The sequence below is a fragment of the Populus trichocarpa genome, chromosome 12 (genome assembly GCF_000002775.5).
Source record: "Populus trichocarpa isolate Nisqually-1 chromosome 12, P.trichocarpa_v4.1, whole genome shotgun sequence".
In the NCBI taxonomy this organism is placed as follows: Eukaryota; Viridiplantae; Streptophyta; class Magnoliopsida; order Malpighiales; family Salicaceae; genus Populus; species Populus trichocarpa.
The window spans coordinates 3,464,695-3,488,007 of record NC_037296.2 but is presented as its reverse complement, the minus strand read 5'-3'; the positions used below and the strand labels follow the sequence as shown (position 1 = coordinate 3,488,007).

Below are 23,313 nucleotides of genomic sequence, written 5' to 3'. Positions count from 1 at the left end.
TTTCAAATAAAAATAACTAAAATGATGAATCATATTTTTTATATATACAAAACAATTATCAAATGTACAAAATGCAGCGTTGTAAGCTTATTTTTTTATCATAAATTTGATATAAGATAATTTTTTTTAATAGATAGATATAAATTTTTCATGATAATTTTTAGTTTGAATAAGGTAAAATTGATAGTTTATAATTAGATTATCATAAATATAAAATATTAAGATGAAAAGGTTTTCAAACTATTATAAATTATAATTATTTTTGTAAGAATTGTTTATAATTTTGATTTATTTTTTAGTTTTTCGATAGAAAGTTTCTCCATTCTCATTGAAAAATATATATATATAAAAGAAGGTTTTAAAATAAAACTATTAATTTATATAAAAAAAACATATTACAAGTTACAATAAAATGCTCACACAATCATAATTATAAAAACCAATTAAAAAATCAATCCAATTCAAATATACAAATGGATGAAGGTTAACCTTTTTTTTAATCACAATGAAAAAAAATGTTTTTTTTAAAAAAAAATTCCTAAAATACATTATTTTAAAAAAATAAATCATGTTTTTTTATTGACCCAACTCGATCAGCATGTTATTTAGAGCTCGTTTGTTTCTATGTTTTGAAAATATTATTTTTTTATTTAAAATTTATTTGTTTTTATGTTTTTATATAATTTTTATGTTTTGATATTAAAAATAAATTTTAAAAAATTTAAAAAATTATTTTAATATATTTTTTAAAAGAATCATTTAAAAAAATAAAAAACCTATAGCAAATAGACTCTTGGAACTACGCTTCACTGACCTAGGCCCAGGTCAGCATGCTGATTAGAACGACGCCGTTGCAATGCTTACTGAAACCCTTAGGGTATAAAATGAAAGATGGTCAAAACCCTAAACAGCCACCCACGACTAGTGTGCAGAATCCACAAAAGCAACCAAAACCCTAACAAACTAGATCTCTGAAATCAGCAATCAACAATGGACAAGGACATGCTAGGAGGAATGGAAGGTCTATCTAAAGAAGATCAGACCCGTATGCTTTCCATGATCGAAAACCTTCAGTTGCGCGACAGGTAACATATCCTTACTTAGATCTGTGAAATCTTTTCAACTCGGTTTCTTTCTTGTGGTTCCTGTTGCATTTTACTCAATTGGGGGGCCTCACATCCTGGCTTATTACACGCCAAAAGGTCACATGATTTGATTTCTTTGTATGTGACGTTAATTATGTGAAGCCCAGATGAATGTTCTCCTTTAAAACCACTGCAACACCATTTATGTTGCATTTGGACGTTTTGGGAACTACATTAGCTAATTATTAGTATACCCTTTTCGGATACGTAAAGCTTTCTTGATTTAACAAGCAGTTGTGATTTGGTTGTAGAAAGTAATGTTCTAGATGTTCTTGCAAGTAATTGTAGCTATTTTGCTGCTTTAAGTTTATCTATCGAAAACTTGGAAACTGGTGTCATTGGATACCATTTCTGAGTTTTTTCTATTATGCGATGTAAAAGAGATGTCTGATTTTTATTTTTGTGGCTGTGGGGTACCTGCAGCTTGAAGATGTATAATTCACTCGTGGAGAGATGCTTTAATGATTGTGTAGATAGCTTCACACGCAAATCTCTTCAAAAGCAAGAGGAGACTTGTGTCATGAGATGTGCTGAAAAGTTCATGAAGCATTCCATGCGTGTGGGAATGAGATTTGCAGAGCTTAATCAAGGAGCAGCTACCCCGGATCAAAATTGAATAAAGCCCCAAGAACGGTTGGATTTGAAAGAACAAAATAACCTTTTTGTTTGTCATTGTAGAATCTGCCTGTTTCTTTTGTTTTGGGGTCATTATCAGCTAATATTCCAAACGGGAAATAAACATGGCAGCGATACAGGGTTCATGATTGTTGCTTTTTTATGCATATCCTTTTGTTTTATCTGTAAAACACTACAGAGCCCTTTTTTGCTTCAGAAATAGCCTGATTATATTTCAATATTCTGAAAAAACCTAGACGTGTTTTGTCACTGCAGCAATATGGGTGCTTGTTCCACCGTTTCAGAGACCTTATTGCTGGTAAATTTTAATCCTTGAATCATATCAAATTCATATTTAATCTATGATTTGATTGTTATCTGTGAGACTTGATGTAGGCAAATTTTATTTTATTCATATTTATGGTTAAATTGTCTGAGAAATAAAGGACTCGTGTATTTCAATGAATTAGGTGCCACAAATGAGACGTTTTGTGCATGGATGGATGAACTTTTTGGCTAATGTTCAGTGGCTAAAAATCAGGATTCTGTGTTGAATCTAGTGTTCCTTTTGCTTCTTAATGAAATGCAAGCCAAGGGGTTTAGAATACTAGATCATTCCTTAACGAAGTTTCTCTTAAATTTGGCTGAGCTCGAGAGAAGTTTGGACCTAAATGTCTGAACATGTGAGATCTCTTTGTTCTTGACGTAACACGTGGGCAGTCCCATTTTATCTTGATTCAAGTTGACTCACTCATCGTCTAAAGTCTTCCCGGATTTTGTGATATTTAGCGTGACTGACCTGCACTTTTGAATTGCATCACATGATACGAGAGACTGTTTGTGATGAGAGACTGTTTGTGATTGATTGTTTGATAAAGTATTTTTTATTTAAAAATATATTAAAATAATATATTTTTATTTATTAAAAATTATTTTTGATATCAGGGTATCAAAATGATATGAAAATATTAAAAATATATTAATTTAAAGCAAATAAAAAAATAAATTTTTTTTTCAAAAATACTTTTAAAATACAAAAACAAACATGGCTCAATTGTTGTGTCGCAAGTTTTTATTTTATTTTTTTAAATTTAAATGTGTCTTTTTAAAAAAAAATTGACTCAAATTATATCCTAGGAAAAAAAACAATCTTGAGATTTTTTTTCAGTGTGGAAAAATGATATTCAATTTTTATCTAATTAAATATGAAAAGAAGAAATGGGATAAAAAAAGATAAAAAAATCAGCGCAGTCAACTTGAGTTAGTATGATAGAAATATAACTTAGACAATTTAAAAGTGACTCAGTCTGGGTTAACCCATTAAATTTGTGTCCTAGCTTATGATGTATAGCTTATGATGTAAAGATAACCCAATAAAAAAGAAATTGAAAAAAACTACAAATTCATTTGAACGATGAAATCAAAGAAAAAAATAAGTAAAAAAAAAAAGTCAATCTTGTTAATTTTTTAAATTCATGATTCGGGTCATTAGATTGAAAATATCATATATGCAAAAACTATAACACCCAACCCTAGCAAATCAAACACTAAAGTATGAAGTTGAAAAAAAGAAGTGATCACACAAGATAAAAAATAATTAATACTTTTACAAAACGATTAAAAATTAAAATTAAAAATTAAAAGAATAAGGATTGAAATTAAAATATTAACAACAAAAAAGACCCTGTGATTTTTTAGAGAGAAGAGAAAAGAAGAAGAATAAAGCCCCACAGGCGATAAATCGCGTCATCACCTTTGACACATGTTTTACCATTAGAAAAAGGATTTGACGATACTTTCAACTGCACAACATAAGGGTATTTTTTACCACTAAAAAACGCTGCCAGAAGCTTGTGAATGCCTCACACATGTTGTTGTGTGCTCTGCATGCCCTAATAATTTTTTCCATTAAAATAATATAAAATCAATATAAAAAAAAACAAATTACCCTGAGTGAAACCTTATAATAATAGAACAAATAAGTGAAAAGATCAAAAAACCCTGGATTTACAATTTTTTTTTTTTTTAAAGGAACACTTGTTATTTTGTTGTATTTAAAAATTAAAAAGATAGAAATACAATTTTTAAAATTTTTGATTTAGAGGTTAGATTTTACCATGTTTATAATTCTTGAAAAAATATTCATACCTCTAATCCTTTAATAACTAATGAGCCATGTAAAAAAATCAAGAAACCTGTAAACCAGGCATTTGATATTTTTTTTTTGAAAGGGCAAAAAAAAAAATTAATACAGAAAAATATATCTATTGTGAATTTGCCATATGTTTTAGTTGTTTTTTTTTTATATTTATTTTATGACTGGCCTCAGTGAGAATCACACAGGTTTTTCTGGTGGCTGCTTGTTCAGGGAATTACGAGACTGGAGGAAGACCTGTTTTATTTAAAGATTTTCAATCTGATGTTTCAAGTACAGCACAAAGAACACATGAAGATAACACAACATATGGCTCAGAAGCCACAAAATGCTAGCAGCATTAATATCACAAACCGCCACCAGGGTGACCATAATATTTAGCAGGATGAGATTGATGCTCAGATGCTAGCACTAGCAGGCTCCAGTTCTCTTCTCACTGGCAAGCCGCCTCCAGTACAGGGTGACTTCCTCCTGAATCTCCCTTGAACTCTTTTTAACAGTCTTCTTGCCATCCATGTTATCTTGTGTTTCGTCAACAGTAACAATGCGCGATGCTTGAACAGCGACACGGCTAGGAAGCGAGTCTGTTTCCTTCATGACTTGATCGATGTGCGAGACAAGTCTCTCCGCCAGACTCCGATTGAAGTCTTCCCTGACCACCACACGGAGGACAGCAATGTGTTGGGCATTAGCAGGCATTGTATAGGCTGGGATTATCCACCCAAACCTTCTCAAACTCTCAGCTATTTCAAACACAGTATGCTTGCTACTGTCCTTCAAAGAAAAGGCCACAAGAGGCACCCCCTTATCCTTGGAGACAATGTCAAACCGCCCTGTTTTTTCTAATCCTTCTCTCAGCACTCTCGCATTCTCCAGGCAGTTCTCCATTATTCTTTTGTAACCCTGATACAAGGTCAACATACAATGAGAAAAATACAACAGAGCCTTATCTAAAATATATCTCAAAACAAGCTTATCTAAAATCGCTCAAATATCAAATTAACTGTTGTTTCCATAGCAACATCTTTAAATGGGATCTTGTAAGGGTTGCAAAATGCATATTAATTAGCATGGGAACAAGGAACAAGAAGAAGTTTAAGTCCCCACAAAAGAACTGCTAGTCATGGATTAACTCGGGGCATAAGAAAAGGTCACCATTTTTTCTGTTCCATGATGACTACAAGGATTCTCCATTAGACACAGAAATTTACCTCAAAGCCAAGCCGTATAAACTGATAATACTGAGCAATTATCTGACTTGAACCTGACAAAAACATGGAAGAAAGAAGGGGTTAGTAACAGAAGCAAACTGAAAAATTTACAGAGCTGCAATATTAAACTGTTTCAATGCAACAAACCATCTAATTTCAAGTGGACATCGGCGGAAACCTTCCATGTTGATAGCAAGAAATGTAAAGATAAACCAATTTGCCTTAAAAAGATAACCCTCGCTGTGCATTACCTTTCGAAAAGTTGAGGGTGAAAGTAGGTTGATCAGATCCAAGGTAGTTGATGTGAAATATTAGCTCATCTGGCAAGTCCTCCTTGGTCCTCCACACAACCCAACCAACACCAGCATAAACAAGGCCATATTTGTGACCGCTAACATTGATGCTCTTCACCAATGGCAAACGAAAGTCCCATTCAAGATCAGGCCAAATGAAAGGAGCAATGAACCCTCCACTGGCAGCATCAACATGAATTGGCGTATTCCAACCAGTCTCCTTGTTCTTTTTGGAGAGGAGGTCATTGAGAAGCTTCACATCTTCGAACTCTCCAGTAAGTGTTGATCCCAAAATGGCTGCCACACAGATTGTGTTCTCGTCCACCATCTCAACCGCTTTGACTGGGTCCATCACATAATACCCTTCTGTCAGCTTCACCTCCTTCAGCTCAACTTCGAAGTACCTTGCAAATTTCTCCCAGCAAACCTGAGCAACGAAATACAGGGAACATTTAGCATTGCTGCTACAAGTGACCAAATCATTATGTAGATGTATTTAATGTCAGTAAATTCAAGCTACAATAATTCCCTTACTCTATCACTGTATCTTGGATAATAATAAAGAAATTATTGCTTATATTTTGGTCTAATCTAGGCCCTGGCAACACCTGTTCTTCTGTGTGGTTTTGCAGAGCAGGAACGTTTTCTACTTCAGGATTTCAATGTTTTCAATCCATTACCACTACAAACTACCTAATTCTTACGAAATTGGCAAGCATATACGAAGAAAAACATCAATTCTTAAGTGAAACATGAGCCCATACAAAAAGATCCAGCTATGGTGAATCAACATTGAAATAGACTAATGCTTTCAATCTTGGCAAATATATCGAACTACTGTAAAGGTTTTGCTCAAGAAATGTACAACTTGAGTATGTCTCTGTTCTTGTATCAAACATCGATTGAACTTGTTCTCTATTCTTGAATTGTGACATTTAAAACAAATGCAGCACCGTGAGCTAATGATGCAACAGCTATACACTTTGCAATATGCTGAATAAAGAACAGAAAAGTATGGTACTAGTGCTTGAAGGTAACAAAAAACATGGTATGAGAAGCAACATCCTTTCATATACAGCATGAAGAGCACACACAGTTCACATGAGTTCAAAAGCAACATATCATTCTTCAGAAGAAAAATGAATGACATTATGGCCAGATTCCAATTGTAAACTAAGAAGCATGACTGTCTTAATGAAAAACTCACCTGCACATTAGCTCCTGTGACTATGTTGGGCTTATCGTACGGTTTGCCCTCTGCTTTCCTCTTATTCTGCCACTTCCTTTTAAAAGCTAATCCAGCCAGCATTATTGCCTCTGATGATCCCACAGTCCCGACACCAACTGCAGTTTCTTTTTCTCCAACAGGAGCATTGAACAGGTGGGCTATTATATTTACACATCGATTCTGCAGAATCAAAATTAAAATACGAAACATAAATGTCATAATCTTTAAAAATGCTGATGTCCATTAATCCACATAGTTAATGATTAGTAAATTCTAAATTCATTTTATAATGCAGAATTTGCATAGAAGTCCTTCCGCATTTCGAAGAGCAGTTATCTCAATGCTAGAGACAAGGTAATCTATAATCGTAATCCACTCATTGAATATGTCATGCTAATAGCACTCAGGTTTTGCCGTGAATGATGAAATATCAGCCCGATCATAATTCATATCCTACAACAAATTGGAAGCCATTATCCTTCACATGTTGCGAAAATAACGAAATGCATGATAATCTCCAAATTCTTCTTAGATCTTTTACTAGCCAACATTAATAAGAAATATATAAAACCTGGAGCTCTGTGGTAACAGGGTACTCATCCATGTCGACATAATTCTTGTTAATGGAAGCCATGATGAGATCATTACACTCAGGCTCCATCCATGTTGTCACAAAAGATGCCAAGTTGAGCCTTGGATTCCCATCCAGCATCAGCTCATCATTTATCACTTGGTACGCTGCATCCTTTGGCATTGAATTCTCTGGCATCTTGAACCTGCAGCAACTCACAGAACTCCACAATCAGCACAACATATTCGTAGCTTAAAGTCATGAACGTGCTAGCAGCAAAATCAAAACGCGGAAAGCATAGACTCTATTGACAAAAATAAGCGAAGTAAAAATTCGGTAGTTTAACCATTTTATCTTCCAGATGTAAGAAAAAAGACAGTCCAGGTCCCATTACACCAAAAATGCTACAAAAGGGTATTAGCGTATTCTCAATGCTGAATCTTATATACAAACCGTTAACAATTATTTTTGAGATAATTATATAAAAATAAAGGCCTTGTTGGACGAAAGATCAAGTGTCTCTCTCTATTAACCTCCATGGTTCAAGGCTAGTAGAAACAAAGAGAACAAAAACAAGAAAGTCCCTTATTCTTCATATCTAGTCCATACCAAATACTGGAATAGCCCAAAACCCAATGAAGGATCAGATGGGTCTTTTCATGCGGAGAAATGATTTGAACAGTCCTCCACCCATGTTTGTCCGTCTATATGCTTAAGCTGTTCCTCCTTTAAACAAAAAAGATAAAACGAAAGAAGCATAGAAAAAAACACATACCTGGGAAGTGCAGTGCGTACATATCTGGAAGCAAAAGTGGAGTACAAATTCTCATCGGAATCTGTTGCGGCAGTAGAGATCACCATGATGATCTTATTTCCAAATTATACAAGTATCTAGTAATCTAATATTCTTCGATATAAGACTCAGAGAATATCAAAGAGAGAAATGAAATGCTGTGAAAAAAAGTATACTCTAAATGATTGAATATTATTAATCTGGGAGTTATCACAAACATTTATACATGGCTAGAAGATGGAGTGCCTTGGAAACTGAAGGTTAGAAGGGCAAGTAAACAAGGCCACGTACTGAGAAGTGCGATCAAAGTAATGGGCCACCCTCTTTGATGACTGCCGACAAGAAATCCTAGAATTCATGCTGGAGAGATGCTTTTTACAATGTTTCTTAGCCGCTAATCATTGCTTATCTTCAATGAGGCGGTGTCTCTGTGCAGGCTTCGATTGGAGTAGAGGTAAATTCAAGTGTACACGCTTCATTTTTCTCTTCTGCTTTCATAAATCAAAATTGTTTGAACATTAAAAAAAAAAAAGAGTTTCCCTTTGTTGATTGTTACCATAAAAACTTCAAATCATTGGTGACTTCACCTTTCGTTATAGAAAAATAAGTAAAATATTTGTGTTTTTGTACTTAGATTTTGTTTGATATCCATTTTAATATCTTCTTTTTTCTTGATTTTATAAAAGCTTTTTTTTATTCATTAATAAATATTAATATCAAAGATTCATTTGACGGACAATAACTTCAAAAATTATTTATTTTTCATTACTTCAATTTATTTATTTTTTATCTTAAATTATAGTAAGAGCTTAAATTAAAAAAATATAATTTATAATTTTCTTAAATATTTTTAAATCGTAATAATGAAAACTACCATAATATTTTACAGGCTATTTGTTTAGGCCGTGTTATGTTATTTATTTTTTTATTTTAAATTATTTTTAAATATTTTAATATGTTAATATTAAAAATAAATTTTAAAAATAAAAAAAATATAATTACAAATAATATTAAATGCACAAGTACTGAGCAAAGACAGCCACGACTTGAGGGGTAAATATCAAGACACTGACAAGTGAACGTGTGGGACCATTTCAGGATAGTGATATCCCATCCTTGTTCGAGTGAGATGACTACAGCTTCTCTAACTTCCACGTAATTAAGTCATTTTCTTGATAATTAATCAAGAAGAAGTTTAATACTGATCATTTTTTATTTTTTTTTTATAACCGTAAATATTCGAGTTTTTTATATGCATTTTGAAAGTTCTGAAATTAATAATTAAATAAATCTCTAATAATCCTATGATTTGTTATACACATGCTAATCATTTATCATCATCTAAATTTGGAATTGAAGAAAAGGGCAGCTATAAAGAACTGAAGATTTTCATAAATAATATCCAGGTGCATGTTTTTTATATGTTTTTGTGTTTTAAAAATATTTTATTTTTTTTAAATTAATTTTTTTATATTTTCAGATCATTTTAATATACTGATGTTAAAAATTATTTTTAAAAAATAAAAAATATATTATTTTAATATATTTTCGAGTGAAAAACACTTTAAAAACAATTTCTACTACACTCTCAAACTTGCACCCCAAGACCAGACCTGAAAGAGTAGTGTGGGAAGTGGGATATTGCAAGATGCTTCCATTGTTGGAGGACAAAGAGTGAAAGCTACCATTTTGCTTTTCTAAAAGATATTTAAAAATATAATATTGTTTTTTAAAATGTTATTTACTAAAACATATTTTAAAATAATATTTTTTTATTTTTTAAAAATTACTTTTAATATCTGAAGATCAAAAATTTTGATTCAAACAACATACAAAAATTATTTTAAACAAAAAAAATTAAATTTTTATAAAATACTATTTGAAACACAATTATAAACTCCCATTGGATACTTGTAAGGGTGATTGATAGCATCTTGCCATATGCTTGACCATTAGTTGATTAAGTTGTAATTTATGTTAGTTCTTGCAATTTCTCTTTTAATTTAATGTGGGTGTCCAGGTCAGCTTGCGCGCATCTCGACTAATCCCACAGGCCCTGAAGTTAACGACCATGTAAGCCTCCAGTGGCCATCATATGAGCAACCACAAGGCTCGAACCTGAGACCACAGAGAGAGCAAACCTCTTGGTCCCAAGCTCTTATCACTGGACCACCACCTAGATGGTTAGTTCTTGCAATTTCTCGAAAGCACTTGTGATGGTACAGAAAGATTTGGCTCAGACAGCATCATCAAGGACGAAAATAAAATGTTTTGATGAATAAGGACGAAAATAAATTACTCAGACGAGGAGAAAGAGTAGACAGACGGCATGGCTAATCTCTTGTCAGTTCATTGTTAATTAATTAGCTAAGCGCGTGCAATGTAAGCTTCACATGTCAGCATCGAACAAATGAAGCGACCCGTCTCGTGCCCTCAAAAAGTTAATAGACTAGCGGACGTGGTGTCAAACCAGCCATTCCACCTTTTCTTTTTCAAAATTATAGCCAATTCACTTTTGTGTCAGGCCTTTTTCTGTGGACTCATTTTTTAAAAAAATTATATTAAAATAAAAAATATTTTAAAAAATATGAATGGAATTAAAAAGCGGCGTACAGAGTTTATTCGGCTTGGCCCTGGCGTGTACTTCCAAGGCTGGCTAGCATTTTCAGCCAAGCAAGATGAACTCTTCACGCCATCATGCTATCCAAGTTTTATTTCATTCTTTTCTCCTCAATCCCTACCATGAACAAATATATAACCCTCGCCCTGTTAAGTGTTATTTGTGGTAAAAAATTGTTTTTGAATTTTTTTTATTTTTTTAGTTTTAAATTTTATTTTTATATTTTTAATCGGTTTGATATGCTGATATTAAAAATAAATTTTAAAAAATAAAAAAAATATTATTTTAATATATTTTTAAATAAAAAAATATAATCACAATCTCAAACAACAAATACAAAAATTAGAATCTCTGAAGCTCAATTACTTATGAAGCTCAATTCCTTATGCTTTCGAGAAGATTCCTTGATATAATAAAAAATAAATGATTAAAAATTCATGATTTCAAGTTTAAACTCATGAATTATATTGTTAATAATGCTCCATGTTCCTTTAAATTTTAATTATTTTTTTATATTTTTAAATTATTTTAATATACTGATCTCAAAAATAATTTTTAAAAAATAAAAAAAATATCATTTTAATATATTTTTAAATAAAAAATACTTTAAACTACTACCACAATCTCAAAAAGACTCAAATTATTGTAAAACTATTATCGAAATCTCCTTTTAGATAAAGATGATTATATTAAAGATTTCCCAGGACGAGGCTGAAGATAAAAATCTGATGATGCCATGACTAGAACAAGCATAAGTGGCAGCTTAATCTTATTTAGTAACCCGAGCAACAGTCAAAAGCAGATTCTCCAACTGTAAAGAAAGTTTTGCCTTGTAAACTGTTCAGGTTCGAACTCAAATTTAGCAGCATATCCTTGCGTACAAGAATAACAGGATGTCTTTTTCGCTGAATCAGGACTTTCAACAGTCCAGCAAAGCCTGGACATACCACAATCCTTTTTTACCTGAAATTGACTTGAAACAGAAGTGCAATTTAAATACTTTGTTTTTTTGTGTGTGTTTGTGTACAGGAATACAAGCATATAGTTTTCATGCTTCATTATGAAACACAAATTTGGGAATTACCAAGAAAATAAACGAGAAGGAAGCTGACAAACTGGATTTTCTTCACTAGAACATTTTTCCTATACCATCCTTTCTTGGAACAGATTCCTGGACTTCCATCCGACCCCAATTTTCGACCAATGAAGACATCTGGTCTACTTTGTCAAACAATCCTAGGAGCCCCCCTGTATGGATGAAGAGGACCTTTCTCCCTTCCCAATTCTTTGGATTTTCTGCCATGTCTTTCATCATCCCATAAGCAGCTTTCCCACTACAAGGATAGCACAATGAGAGAGCATCAGTGAACTTCAGGATCTCAACACTGAGAACTTGTATTCGTCGTGATTAAAGCTAAACTAGAAGGTATGCTCGATGTTAACTTGTAATTATATAAACTACTATGTTAGATCTTCACACAATTTTATGAAAAGTGTGAGTGCCTGAGTATTTTTATGAAAATGGATAATGCAAGGGAAAGTCTGAAAACAGTTCGCATGCTTCAGCATTTTTGCACATGGCAACATAACCACGCCCAAACTTGCATCCTTATGCCCAAGACCATTTCATTCTCCACAAACAAAAGCCTTTTTTATGTGGTTAACATATCAGATGATTTAATGCTTGGCAGATGGGAAGAAGAAAACGGTGACATGAAAAACTCCAGTACTGTTGATCATACAAAAGAATAGGAGTACCATACCTGTAAACTGGATCAAGAACGACCCCTGTAGCGGTAGCAATTTCCTTAACAAATTTAAGCTCCTCAGATGTATTAATTGCATAGCCCAGACCCTTGGCCTGTGAGCAGTAAGAATAAAAGGCAGATAAATAATTATTCCCTGTTCTAAATTCATACATACAACCTGACACATCATGCAGAAACATTATGCCAAAAACTACAAGTTTTTACTTCCAGGAGAATCAGATTCACACATCGGTTGTTAAAATAAAGCAGAAACATTGTGTTGCAGCTGCCACAATATATTTCCAGGAAAAAGTAGGAACTGGCAGATTTATTGAAAATCATGATGTGAAAAAATATGAAAAAAGGTCCATCAGAAAAGTGACTATACAATGGCATGCACATAATAAACTAAACAGAACATAAACCAGTTGAATCCTTTAAAATATATGCACCTACAAAAAGATATCTCGACTAGCTCCAACTCAATCCCAAAAAGCAAAGAAGAAACAGAAGCAAGAGAAAAACAAGCCAAATATCAAATGCTATATGTGCATTGTTACAAACACTACCCTTCATCACAATATATGTGACTGCTTTATAATATGTTGCATTAAAAACAACACAGAAAATGTACTTCACTGATGTGATGAAGCACTCACATTTTGGATGTTTACAATATCATGCGAGTCAACACCTGCTTTGAGTCCATCAATTAGGTCTTGAACAAAGTTGTAGAAGTAATCAGGATCATCACAAACAGCGAATGCATGAACCTACTAGATAGGAACATGTAATTAAAGTTAAGAAAAATATATCAGGGACATAATGAGAATTCATAGGAAGGAAGACATACTTTTGCCTTTAATGTTCCCAGCCATGATCCCAATGACAGACCAGCAATTGTTCCTCCACTAGAAATCAATAAAAAACAAATCATTTTTTTTTTATTACTAATAAAAGCATATTATAGCACCAAGAGTTTCTAGCTTTCTGGATTACACATGCAGAATAACAATATTCTGATGCTGAAAAATTTGTATCTTGTTGATCAACTGCCAACACGAAAAGCTTGACTGCTCAAAGCCCATGAGTGAACAACATTTAACACAGATTCCACTCAATAAGTTTAACTGCAGTAATAAGCAGCAACTTCAAACATCAAAATGATCAGATCAGATGCTTGTATTGTACCCATAATTTAAAACCATCTCATACTCTTGCAGATTTTTTGTGATCTTTCAGTAATAATCTCAAATTCAAATTAAGATTAAAGGAAAGACAACAGTTGAAATAATTGTGACAATGGTCTTCAACCGATCAAATCTTGGCTTACAACGTTTAAGCTGAGTTCTCATACATAAATGCTTCCCCATTGTCCACTTAAAGATGCGTCAGCCCAACTTAAAGTTACAGTGAAGATGTGATAGTGGAGGTGAGGATAAAACAGAAACAATGAGGTAAAATGGGGACGCAGGAGAAAGCCCCTAATAGTAGTGATGAAGTGCAGTGCAGACATCCATGTTGCAGATAGCAGCGAAATTGAGCTCAATTAAGTGACTTGAAGAGAGCAACAATGAATATAGAAACTCGTTTTACAATGCTCTAGAAAAAGGAATAACAGAAGTAGTGAACACATCCAGCGCTGGTGTAATCACATCAAGGCCTGATGCCAGATAGCTAAGGATATTGAACGGAATGGTGATTTTAAGTTGGAAAATGCTGACGGTGACCAACTTTGGAGCCTTGATGGCACTTATGATGAGAAGTTATAAGTTTAGGGATTGTGTGGTATTTAGAAGAGGCTTGACTGAAACTCTGGATATAACAATCACCTAAGTTGAACAATGCACAGAAGTCAAATCATGATCATATCATAGAATGGTTTATTGAAATAGATAAATGGATGAGATTTTGTAAAATGGATGCTATTATGTCAGGCTTATAATTAAGAGAAATGATTAAACAGTATACATGGTTTTTCTAGAGAAGGTGCTCTTATAATGCTACAGGCTACCTAAAACGCTATATGAGGCAATAATGGTCCAACAGGAAGAAACATTAACTAGCCTCCCCATATATTTAGAGCCTAGAATGTTTATTGCCTCAAAACTTCTCTTCCACTAGTGCTCTTGAAGAGATAGAATTTTTTGTATCATATCACATTTCACAGCTCAGAAATATATTGATTGCGAGATCTGATTATAGTCTTAATTTACATTGGACATACACTTGCATATCCTTCTACCATGAAAAAAAGGAAAAGACACTTTCATCTATATTAGTGAGTTTTCATATTATAGTGAAATAAAAAATAAATAAATAAAACAAGAAGAAGAAAAACAGAACAATAAAAAGCATGTCATTTTCTCTGAAACTTTAACAGATAGGATAGAGCGGAACCTGCCACATGCTACAACAATATCATCAAATTTTATTCTGCCTGTAGTAGCCTGAACTTGCTGCTCAATTTCTCTGATAGCTTCAATGTAACCCCTGAATGAAATAAACTTAAATTATAGAAGAAAACTAGCGACATGCAGAAACAAAGGGGCTAACCAAGTTTACACAGGTATGTTCATTTATTTAAATGAGCAGTCACAAAATGGATACAGAATAATGCTTCAACGATTTCACAAGATTAAGCACAGACCAATTTAGGAAGATGTATAAAAGATTTTTGTTCAGATGGTATGATTGTCAAATACTGACATTGGTAAACAACTTGAAACAATTGGGTTAATTCAATTTGTGATGAACATAGGTAGAAAGTTCATCAAACTTGTAACGGTATAGCAAAGGAGAAGTACTTTTGCTATCTAGACTCACCAGGTTCCTAAGGAGTTTGATCCACCAACAGGAATAACATATGGTTTTCTCCCTTCCTTCACCAACTTTTCTTTTAAATCATTGGTGAGATTCTGATACCACAGGATGAATAAATGTGCACAAAACCAGTTCCTCCAGTAAGCCAATTGAAAGTCACATTAACAGTCAAAGCATTGGATGAATATCACACAAAAACATCAATTTATGCATTCTCTGAATAGAAAATTAAAGAAAACTTTCCAAGGCTATAGACTGAGAATCATGCCAAATCTACAATATTAGACTCAATTCGCAGCTGCGAATAGATCCATTTCATGAACCTTAAAAGAAACTGAAATCAGAAGATGCAAACAAGTCGTGAATAATCCAGCAGAAAAATGGAATCTCATGCAGTGTAACTTCCAAAAATACCTAGGAACATAGACATAGGAGCATGTATCTCTAAAAAAAAAGTGAGCCGCAAATAATAAATGGAAGAAAGTAATACATGATAGGTCACAGGGTGATGGTGATTGATTTCAAATAATTGCTTGCATAAATGATGAAACTGAATAAGCTCATATTAGATGCTATTGTTTAAACACAATTTCGGAAGCTGTATTTTTTATAACATCAAGACGCAATTCAAGGTTAAAGAATAGCCTCTCTACCTAGATTGATGAGTCCCCACATTTTCTTATATCCCTAGAACACCATTTTGATATGCTACAAGCACAATAGTAATAGGGTAGGGTAAAGATAAAGGTCATCCATAAGCCATCAAAAAATGTATGACATCATGACAGTCACCAATACACATGCATCAAGAATTGTTGGGTAATGAAAACAAACCACACTCCCAATTTGTGCATATTCTTCTTTTGAAATAAGTTGAACATTAGCCCCAACTAATCTCTCCACCAAGAGATTTCCTGTCAATCCTGGATCTTTGTCCACAACAACCTGAAAGATACATCAAAATCATTCATCTTACTAACGAAAACACACGCACGCAGCATAACATAGAAAAACTAACCTTTGAGGCACGAAGTATGAGGTAACAATCAAGATTAAGGTACTTAGCAGCAACAGCAGTGGCACGACAGTGATTACTTTGAATACCACCAATGGTAATAATACAGTCAGCACCTTGAGCCACAGCATCAGCCATTAAAAACTCCAACTTTCTCACTTTGTTACCACTCAGTTGCATCCCAGACAAGTCATCTCTCTACATAAACAAATCCATTTACGCCCAAAATCACAAAGAAAGAATCAAAATTTCATGGTGGGATTTCTTGAAATAACTTGAATTGATCATAAAAAAGTGATTACCTTTAAATAGACTTCAGTGTTGGTGGGCAAATTCGGAAGGTTCCATTTGTGAATAGGAGTAGGGAGGTGACCAAGAGAGAAGATATGAGAAGGGATTGGATTCAAAAGGGAAGCCCATGAAGGTGGTGTATAAGCTTTTTGGCTTAAGAAATCAAATAAACTTCTTGATTCTTGATCCTTCTTGTTGTCCAAATCCATTATTTGAGAGGGAGAGTGAGAGCAATAGAGTGATGAAGTGAAGTTCGGTTTTTGAGAGGACAAAAAAGGAAAGGTCTTGAAGAGCAAGTTCTTGTTTTTGTTGCTGATGGTTGGAGAAGGAATGAGAGAGTAATTAGGGGAAGAGTAGAAGCACCTGTAGCAGAGCATTTCAGCAGACCATCCTCTCTCAGGTCATTGCTCTAATTCTTGTCATCATCTGTTCCTTATTCGGCCATTGATTATAACTAATGCAATAGTGTGGCAGAAATGAATTTTTTTTTTTTAAATATTTATTTTAGATATTAAAATAATAAAATAATAAAAAATTTAATTTGAAATTCAAAAACTTTAAAAAACAAGGTTAAACTAAATTACCAAACAAAGCCAAGTACCAAATTTGGGTTTTCTTTTGACTAAGTACTTCTTGTTTAATATATATTATTTAAAAGTCCCTGCAATTTAAACCCAGTTCAACCTTCTATGAAATCCTTTTATTTCATTGTATGGTAGAGATTGATATAAGATTTGAAAAAAAAAAGTTGAATTACTATAGGAGTAATTTTACAAAAACAATTTTTCAGGTTGTAAATTAGTTTTTAAGAATATTCGGTTTTTTTATAAATTAAAAGGCTAAATGTTGGTAGAAATAAAAGAAAATAATTAAATTATTAATAAAATTGGTGATAGACAATTAGAAATTAACACTTCACCGTAATATATATATATATATATATATATATATATATAAGAAATGGTATATGGATAAAATTTAATAAGAAAGTTGATTATAATAATCTAAGGAAAAAATATTTTTTAAAAAAAGAGAACAAACAATGTATTTGAATTCACAACTCATTAAATACAGAATAATAAAATAAAATTAAAAAGGGACATAAAAAAATTAGTCCTGATTAACTTGAGTTAGTATAACAAACGTAACACTAGTAATTCAGGCCGAACCAATCCGAGATATCCCACAAACCTATGGTCCAGACCTTAAGATTAGAATAATTTGATAAAAAATAAAGAGAATTATAAAGTTTTTTTAAAAAAATTTTGCATTAACTTTTCAAACTCATAATTTGGGTCATTAGACTCAAAACACATTGTTTGAAAAAAATTATAAAGTTCAATTCTGAATCAATCAAGTATTGAATGATAAAATTGAAAAAAGAATCTCAATTATACAAAAGATTAAAAAATAGCAATTAAAATAATTAGGATTAAAATTAAAATACAAATAAATTTTATATTTGATTGAAGCGTGAAATTGAAAAATAAAAGTCAATTTATCAAAGGGACAAAAAAAAAAAAGAATTAGGATCAAAATCGACATAAAAAATAAAAACAAATTCTTGATTGAAGAGTGAAATTGAAAAGAATAATAGATTTTACAGAAAAGCTAAGAAAAAAAATTAAAAATCAAAACAATAAAGACTAAATTAAAAAAATATAATACTATCAATTTAAATTAAAAAACAACGTGCTATAATTTAAAAACTTAAAATGGTTTAAAACCTTCATAAAAAATGAGTGTTATTGAAAATGTAACTATGTTTATCTATATAATAACGTTAGGTGCTTCAAATAGAGAAATTCAAGAAAGATTTCAACATTTGAAAAACATTATTAATAGATGTTTAAATAAAATCTTAAAGACAATATGTTTGTTCGCTATAGATATTATAAAATTAGAAGACTCCTAATTTAGAAACATTTCACGAGAAAATATAATGAATCCAAGATATATATCTCATTTCAATGTATCATAAATGTTGTTCTTAATCAGTAATGTAAAAATAAATTGTTCTGTTGTTAATTATTTACAATATAATATTTATTGTTTATCATGTAGAATTACGTTGATGCAATTGATAGCACATTTATGCATGATTATATATCTCAAGAGAATCAAATTCTATTTATTAGTAGAAAATATGTACTCATGCAAAATATAATGGTTGCATGTAACTTTGACATGCAATTCATGTTTGTTTGGATAAGATAATAAGACAGTGTACATGATACTCGTCTATTGATAATCTAGATATAAAATTTTCTAAACTACCAGAAGGTAATTACATGTTTAAATTAAATTTTATTTTAACTATTATTATGGTTAATTTTTATTTATGAAATTACTTATAAATTCCGAACTTGTTATATCACATGAAAATATTATTTGGTTAATGTCATTTATCCAAACAAGTATGGATATTTTATTTTATGTAAAGATGAGAGATATTATTTGCTAGATTTTTAGGATTGAGAATAAAAAATCTAGAAGAATTATTTAATCGTTCATTTATCATTATGTAATGTAATAGAATATATTGTTAGAATATGAAAAAAGAGGTGAAAAGTTTTGCAACACATGCTCGCTTATCCACACATAACATTAGAAGGAAATAGCAAAAGGACGTGATATTTGCTAAATTTAATCTTAATTTTATTCCTGATGACTTTTAAACAGAATATCGTTACATGTCCTGATGATTCTAGGAACCCCGGCAATATCTAGCATGTTTGCCATGCTTGCTCTCGTTGAAGTACTTCTTCTATGTCCTACTGCATCACATATTCGTCATCTCCCAACAAGATTTGAAGAAGGATGAATTTCTATATTTAAACTGACAGATAAGGTTTTAGGATTACAGATACGTTTTTCGGCAGACTATTAGCAAGCAATCTTTCGGGTTTTTTAGGCTCAATTTGTAATTCAAAATGCCGATTGCCGAAGAAAAAAAGGCTTTTACCCTGCACTTGCCAGGGAACCACTTGGATCAACACCTTTCAGGGAGTTTGCTCCAAGGCAAATGCTTCCCGCTGATGGTGTCGCCTGCAATCGCCTGCTGATTGGTTTGTAACAAAATAATTTCTCTGGCGTTCCTGTCTCTATTTCTTATACATGACACCTCTATTTTCTTCCGAACTTTTTGTCAAGTTATTTATAATAAGAAATATGATCACATCTTCAGGACATATGAGGAAATATGCACGGCCCAGATGGAAGAATTTTTGCAACATTATCCTGAAGCACAATTATTAGATACATCCTACTGGCACAAGCATTCAAGTCCACTTCTGATAATTGCAGTCTCTGGAAATGGAATACTCTGTTTCTAACTACTCTAAGTTGGAAATGATAACCAAGAGATCATATTTGACATATGATTATGATCAACTCCCATCTTGTTATGCTTAATTATGCAATACCATTGTCAGGATTTTTTCGGATATTTAGGCAATTTTGCAGTCTCATTCCATATCCGATCGTCTGTTTCTATGTTTTAAATGTTAAAATTTGGATGAGCCTCTTCCTGATTAAAATCAGTACCAATCTTTCTTGTTTATCTCCTTACAACACAAGTTATTATGAAACCAATAAAAGAAATGTTGAATGTTGCAACTTCACTAATTTTTTTTTTCTCAACCAACCAAGAGTTTATCCCGAAACTCCCATCTCAGGGGAAATTAGAACTTAAAAATCCGAGTGTCATGTTTCGGACAATTACAACAAGCTATGAAGATTACAAGGAAACAAAAAAGACTCTTTAATCATGTATTGATATCTTTTGTGTATCACCTAAAAGATTGAGGCACCCACCTTAGTTTTCCCCGACATGACCTCTTTGGCTTCGTTGATCTTTGAAGCAAGATAATGGCTCCCTCCAGCATCAGGGTGATTTGCCACCATCACTCTCCTATGAGCCTCCTTGATCTTCTCCATTACAGCACTCTCTCTGAAACAAAAGAAGAAAGCAGCACACGTTTTATATATGCAAGTGAATTGGAAAATTTTCCAAAAGATACAAGATATTTATGTACTAATGCACAAAGAGAGAACCGATAATTCAAAAAAGGGAGAGTTCATCCAAACCATTCATTTGTCCAAGTTAATTTAAATCAATTGATTTTTACGCCTTTAATTGCCTGAAGCAATGTAAATGCTATTGTTTACCGAATCCGGTAAATATGAATTGGGAATGTGTGACAAGTTTAACCAGCAAGCGAGCACATTACTGCTAGCCTACTAGCATAAGGTGAAAATGAAAATGTATAACCAGTTCGCTAGTAACCCCAGAATACATCCAACTGAAAATAAATATCAGACTTGGATACGAGCTGTTTACCTCACTCCAAGAATTAAAGCTGCTTCTCTCCTTGTCATCTCCTGCTCGAACCCACCTTTATAAAATCTTTGAACACGCGGAACTACAGGCCGAGCTTTGAATACTTGCCATGCTCCAATTAAAAATCTACCACTCCAGGCAGCGGCAGCCACAGTAGCACCTAACACTAGAGGAGATTCCTGGACAAAGGAAACAAATTAAGCAGAAGTAGGTGGAAAACCATCCAACTGGTTACTGCTAAATCAGCCTAATAGCCATATTATTTGGTGACAAACTGTTCACAAACTAAATGCAGCTTCTGTCCCCCAATAAACATTGAATAATCAGAGTTTTAGCAAATCTAATGCAATAATTGAAGAATGCTCATAATTTGGAGAGCACAACCATGTAATTTAGTACTATTTCTCTATTTCTTTCTTTCTTTCTTTCTTTTCTCATTCCCACTTATTCAAGTGGGCATCCTTGTGTATGGTCTAATAACCAAGAATGCTGAGCACTGAGATTGCTGCACTATGTCTACTCAACAACAACATTGTGGCTGGACTTACAATTTAAACAAGGTGAAAACTAAATAGGCTCGGTATGCATGTAAGTGCTGTAATGAACAAAATTTGTCTTCGCATGCCAAGCAAGAAAGATGAGACTTCTTGAAATGCCAGTCTAATATAACTGAATATGAGATTCAACCAGCATAGCAATATCAAAGATCCAGCGTTTGATAGGCTTTAAGAATGACAATGCATATTGAGGTTAAAAGCAATATAAGATTAAAAACACTTTAAACTTTAAAACCCACAACGGAAACATCAAGACAAAGGCTTTTGAAATGCTCAATTACTCATTCAATGGTCAAAATAAAAGCAACCCATTTAGCAAACACCTCAAAAGACTCGGGCTTTATAGTATATATATCCACTGTAAAAGAAAGGAAAGGAGAAGGATGGCTAAGAATCCTTACCATTATTACTATATATTGTAATAAAACTCTGCTACTTTTAAAAAGAAAGTAACGATCTTAAGAAACAGCACCAAAAATCTGCAATCAACAAAGCAAAATTGAATTAAAATCGAACTAAGCAAAAAAATATACAACATTCTTATTCCTATACTTACTAAAACAAATCAACAATATAACGAACGAAACTTCTTCAATTCTAATCCAAAACCCAGATAAACAAAAAACAAAAAGAAGCAAGAAACTAGCCTTGTTTGACAGCTGGTTAAGCTTGAAGCTTTAAAAGAAGTAGAAATGGCACTTTATTTACAAAATAAAATAAAAATAAAGTAAAGGTCCTGGAAGACAATTTGAAAGTTCGAAACTTGGTGTGTTTCTGTTTCTGGAGAATTTTATTACATTATACTTTTATAATGCTATGTTAAAACTTGGGCAACAAGACAGCAACATGACAAAAACACGGCAACCGCCTCTGAATCACAAGCTAGCGTGTTTTTTTTCCTTCTTCTTCTTCTATCTGGAGAAACCCTTGAGACAAAATAATGAGCTCAGAACTGGTGACGATGGGCCTTTATTTCTAGAGGCCGGCTTTCTTGTTCTCTTAACCCAATTTGGGCGAGGGTGCTGGATTTTGAGGGTGTTTGGTATGTCGTCTTTTGGGAAAATATTTCTGTCTAAATAATTATGGCTATCGTGTTAGTTATTTTACTGAATTTATTTATTTTTTAAAATAAAAAAGAGTAGAAAAGAGAAAATCAAATTCATTATATGTAAAAAATAATAAACATGTCTCTATATAAACTTTCATTTTTTTAGATGTAATTGTTGAGAATATAGTTAATAAAAATGTAATATATTTTTTTTAGATTAACATGGATGTTTCAACTTGTGTGCACTTCGACCAATTCTATATGCCTTAAAATTAACGACCATGTAAGTTTCTAGTGATCTTAAAAGAACTCGAACTTGTGATTATTAAAGAACAAACTTAAAATCTGACTAGTTAGCTACCTCTCATGATTCTATTTGTTTTTTTACTATTAGTAATGCATTTTTATTGTGTAATATTGACACTTTTACATGTACATAAAACTAAGAGATTAAATGAATATAATAGTATGTTTAATTTTATAAAATAAGAACTATCAAATAAATTAATATATGTAGTGATAAATTACGTAATATACTTTTAATAATCTTGGTATTAGATTAAACTCATCAAAATATACATTAAGTGTCCAAAAATAAATTCCTAACAAGTTCCTATGAACTAGTTACTGAAAGTATTTGCATTGTTATTAATAAAAAAAAGGTATTGTAGTTAGTTTAATATAAAATATGAGAGTATTTGATTTTTTTTTAAAAAAAAAAACTATATATCATGACATCTCAAATTCTCTACGAGAGGAATCATGTTTCCTGCCCAATCGAATGTGCTAGAGCATTCGAGATTTTTAGAAACTCAAGATTTCTTAGCGTACCAAACACAAGAATGCTTGATATCTTGA

At 32.3% G+C, this 23,313-nt stretch overlaps 4 protein-coding genes across 8 annotated transcripts; 1 reads left to right on the top strand and 3 right to left on the bottom strand.

The window, feature by feature from the left end:
- Positions 1-896: 896 nt before the first annotated feature.
- Positions 897-2,144, top strand: LOC7454022 (mitochondrial import inner membrane translocase subunit TIM9). Its single transcript, XM_002317684.4, has 2 exons — positions 897-1,085; positions 1,569-2,144. The coding sequence occupies exons 1-2, from the start codon at positions 991-993 to the stop codon at positions 1,759-1,761; spliced, it is 288 nt and encodes a 95-aa protein (XP_002317720.1). The 5' UTR covers positions 897-990; the 3' UTR covers positions 1,762-2,144.
- A 1,997-nt stretch (positions 2,145-4,141) lies between these two features.
- LOC7485189 (glutamate decarboxylase) lies at positions 4,142-8,592 on the bottom strand. The gene is made up of 6 exons (XM_002318291.4): positions 7,994-8,592; positions 7,219-7,423; positions 6,627-6,827; positions 5,378-5,846; positions 5,127-5,179; positions 4,142-4,818 (listed from the first exon to the last, which is right to left on the bottom strand). The coding sequence occupies exons 1-6, from the start codon at positions 8,077-8,079 to the stop codon at positions 4,327-4,329; spliced, it is 1,506 nt and encodes a 501-aa protein (XP_002318327.2). The 5' UTR covers positions 8,080-8,592; the 3' UTR covers positions 4,142-4,326.
- A 2,780-nt stretch (positions 8,593-11,372) lies between these two features.
- Positions 11,373-16,951, bottom strand: LOC7454023 (bifunctional D-cysteine desulfhydrase/1-aminocyclopropane-1-carboxylate deaminase, mitochondrial). Of its 4 annotated transcripts, none has more exons than XM_002318292.4 (10): positions 16,520-16,951; positions 16,221-16,415; positions 16,037-16,147; positions 15,206-15,297; positions 14,780-14,872; positions 13,233-13,290; positions 13,039-13,152; positions 12,395-12,492; positions 11,716-11,965; positions 11,373-11,604 (listed from the first exon to the last, which is right to left on the bottom strand). In XM_002318292.4, the coding sequence occupies exons 1-9, from the start codon at positions 16,883-16,885 to the stop codon at positions 11,761-11,763; spliced, it is 1,332 nt and encodes a 443-aa protein (XP_002318328.3). In that variant the 5' UTR covers positions 16,886-16,951; the 3' UTR covers positions 11,373-11,604; positions 11,716-11,760. The 4 variants fall into 4 exon arrangements, with proteins under 4 accessions (XP_002318328.3, XP_024438504.1, XP_006376697.2 ...); XM_024582736.2 differs by having other exon boundaries at positions 11,373-11,594; XM_006376635.3 differs by having other exon boundaries at positions 11,373-11,568.
- Positions 16,952-20,111: 3,160 nt separating this feature from the next.
- LOC7454024 (mitochondrial import inner membrane translocase subunit TIM14-3) lies at positions 20,112-22,391 on the bottom strand. 2 transcript variants are annotated; one of them, XM_002318293.4, is made up of 4 exons: positions 22,055-22,391; positions 21,809-21,886; positions 20,851-21,029; positions 20,112-20,460 (listed from the first exon to the last, which is right to left on the bottom strand). In XM_002318293.4, the coding sequence occupies exons 2-4, from the start codon at positions 21,809-21,811 to the stop codon at positions 20,304-20,306; spliced, it is 339 nt and encodes a 112-aa protein (XP_002318329.1). In that variant the 5' UTR covers positions 21,812-21,886; positions 22,055-22,391; the 3' UTR covers positions 20,112-20,303. The 2 variants fall into 2 exon arrangements, with proteins under 2 accessions (XP_002318329.1, XP_052301741.1); XM_052445781.1 differs by having other exon boundaries at positions 21,964-22,330.
- Between the last annotated feature and the right edge of the window lie 922 nt (positions 22,392-23,313).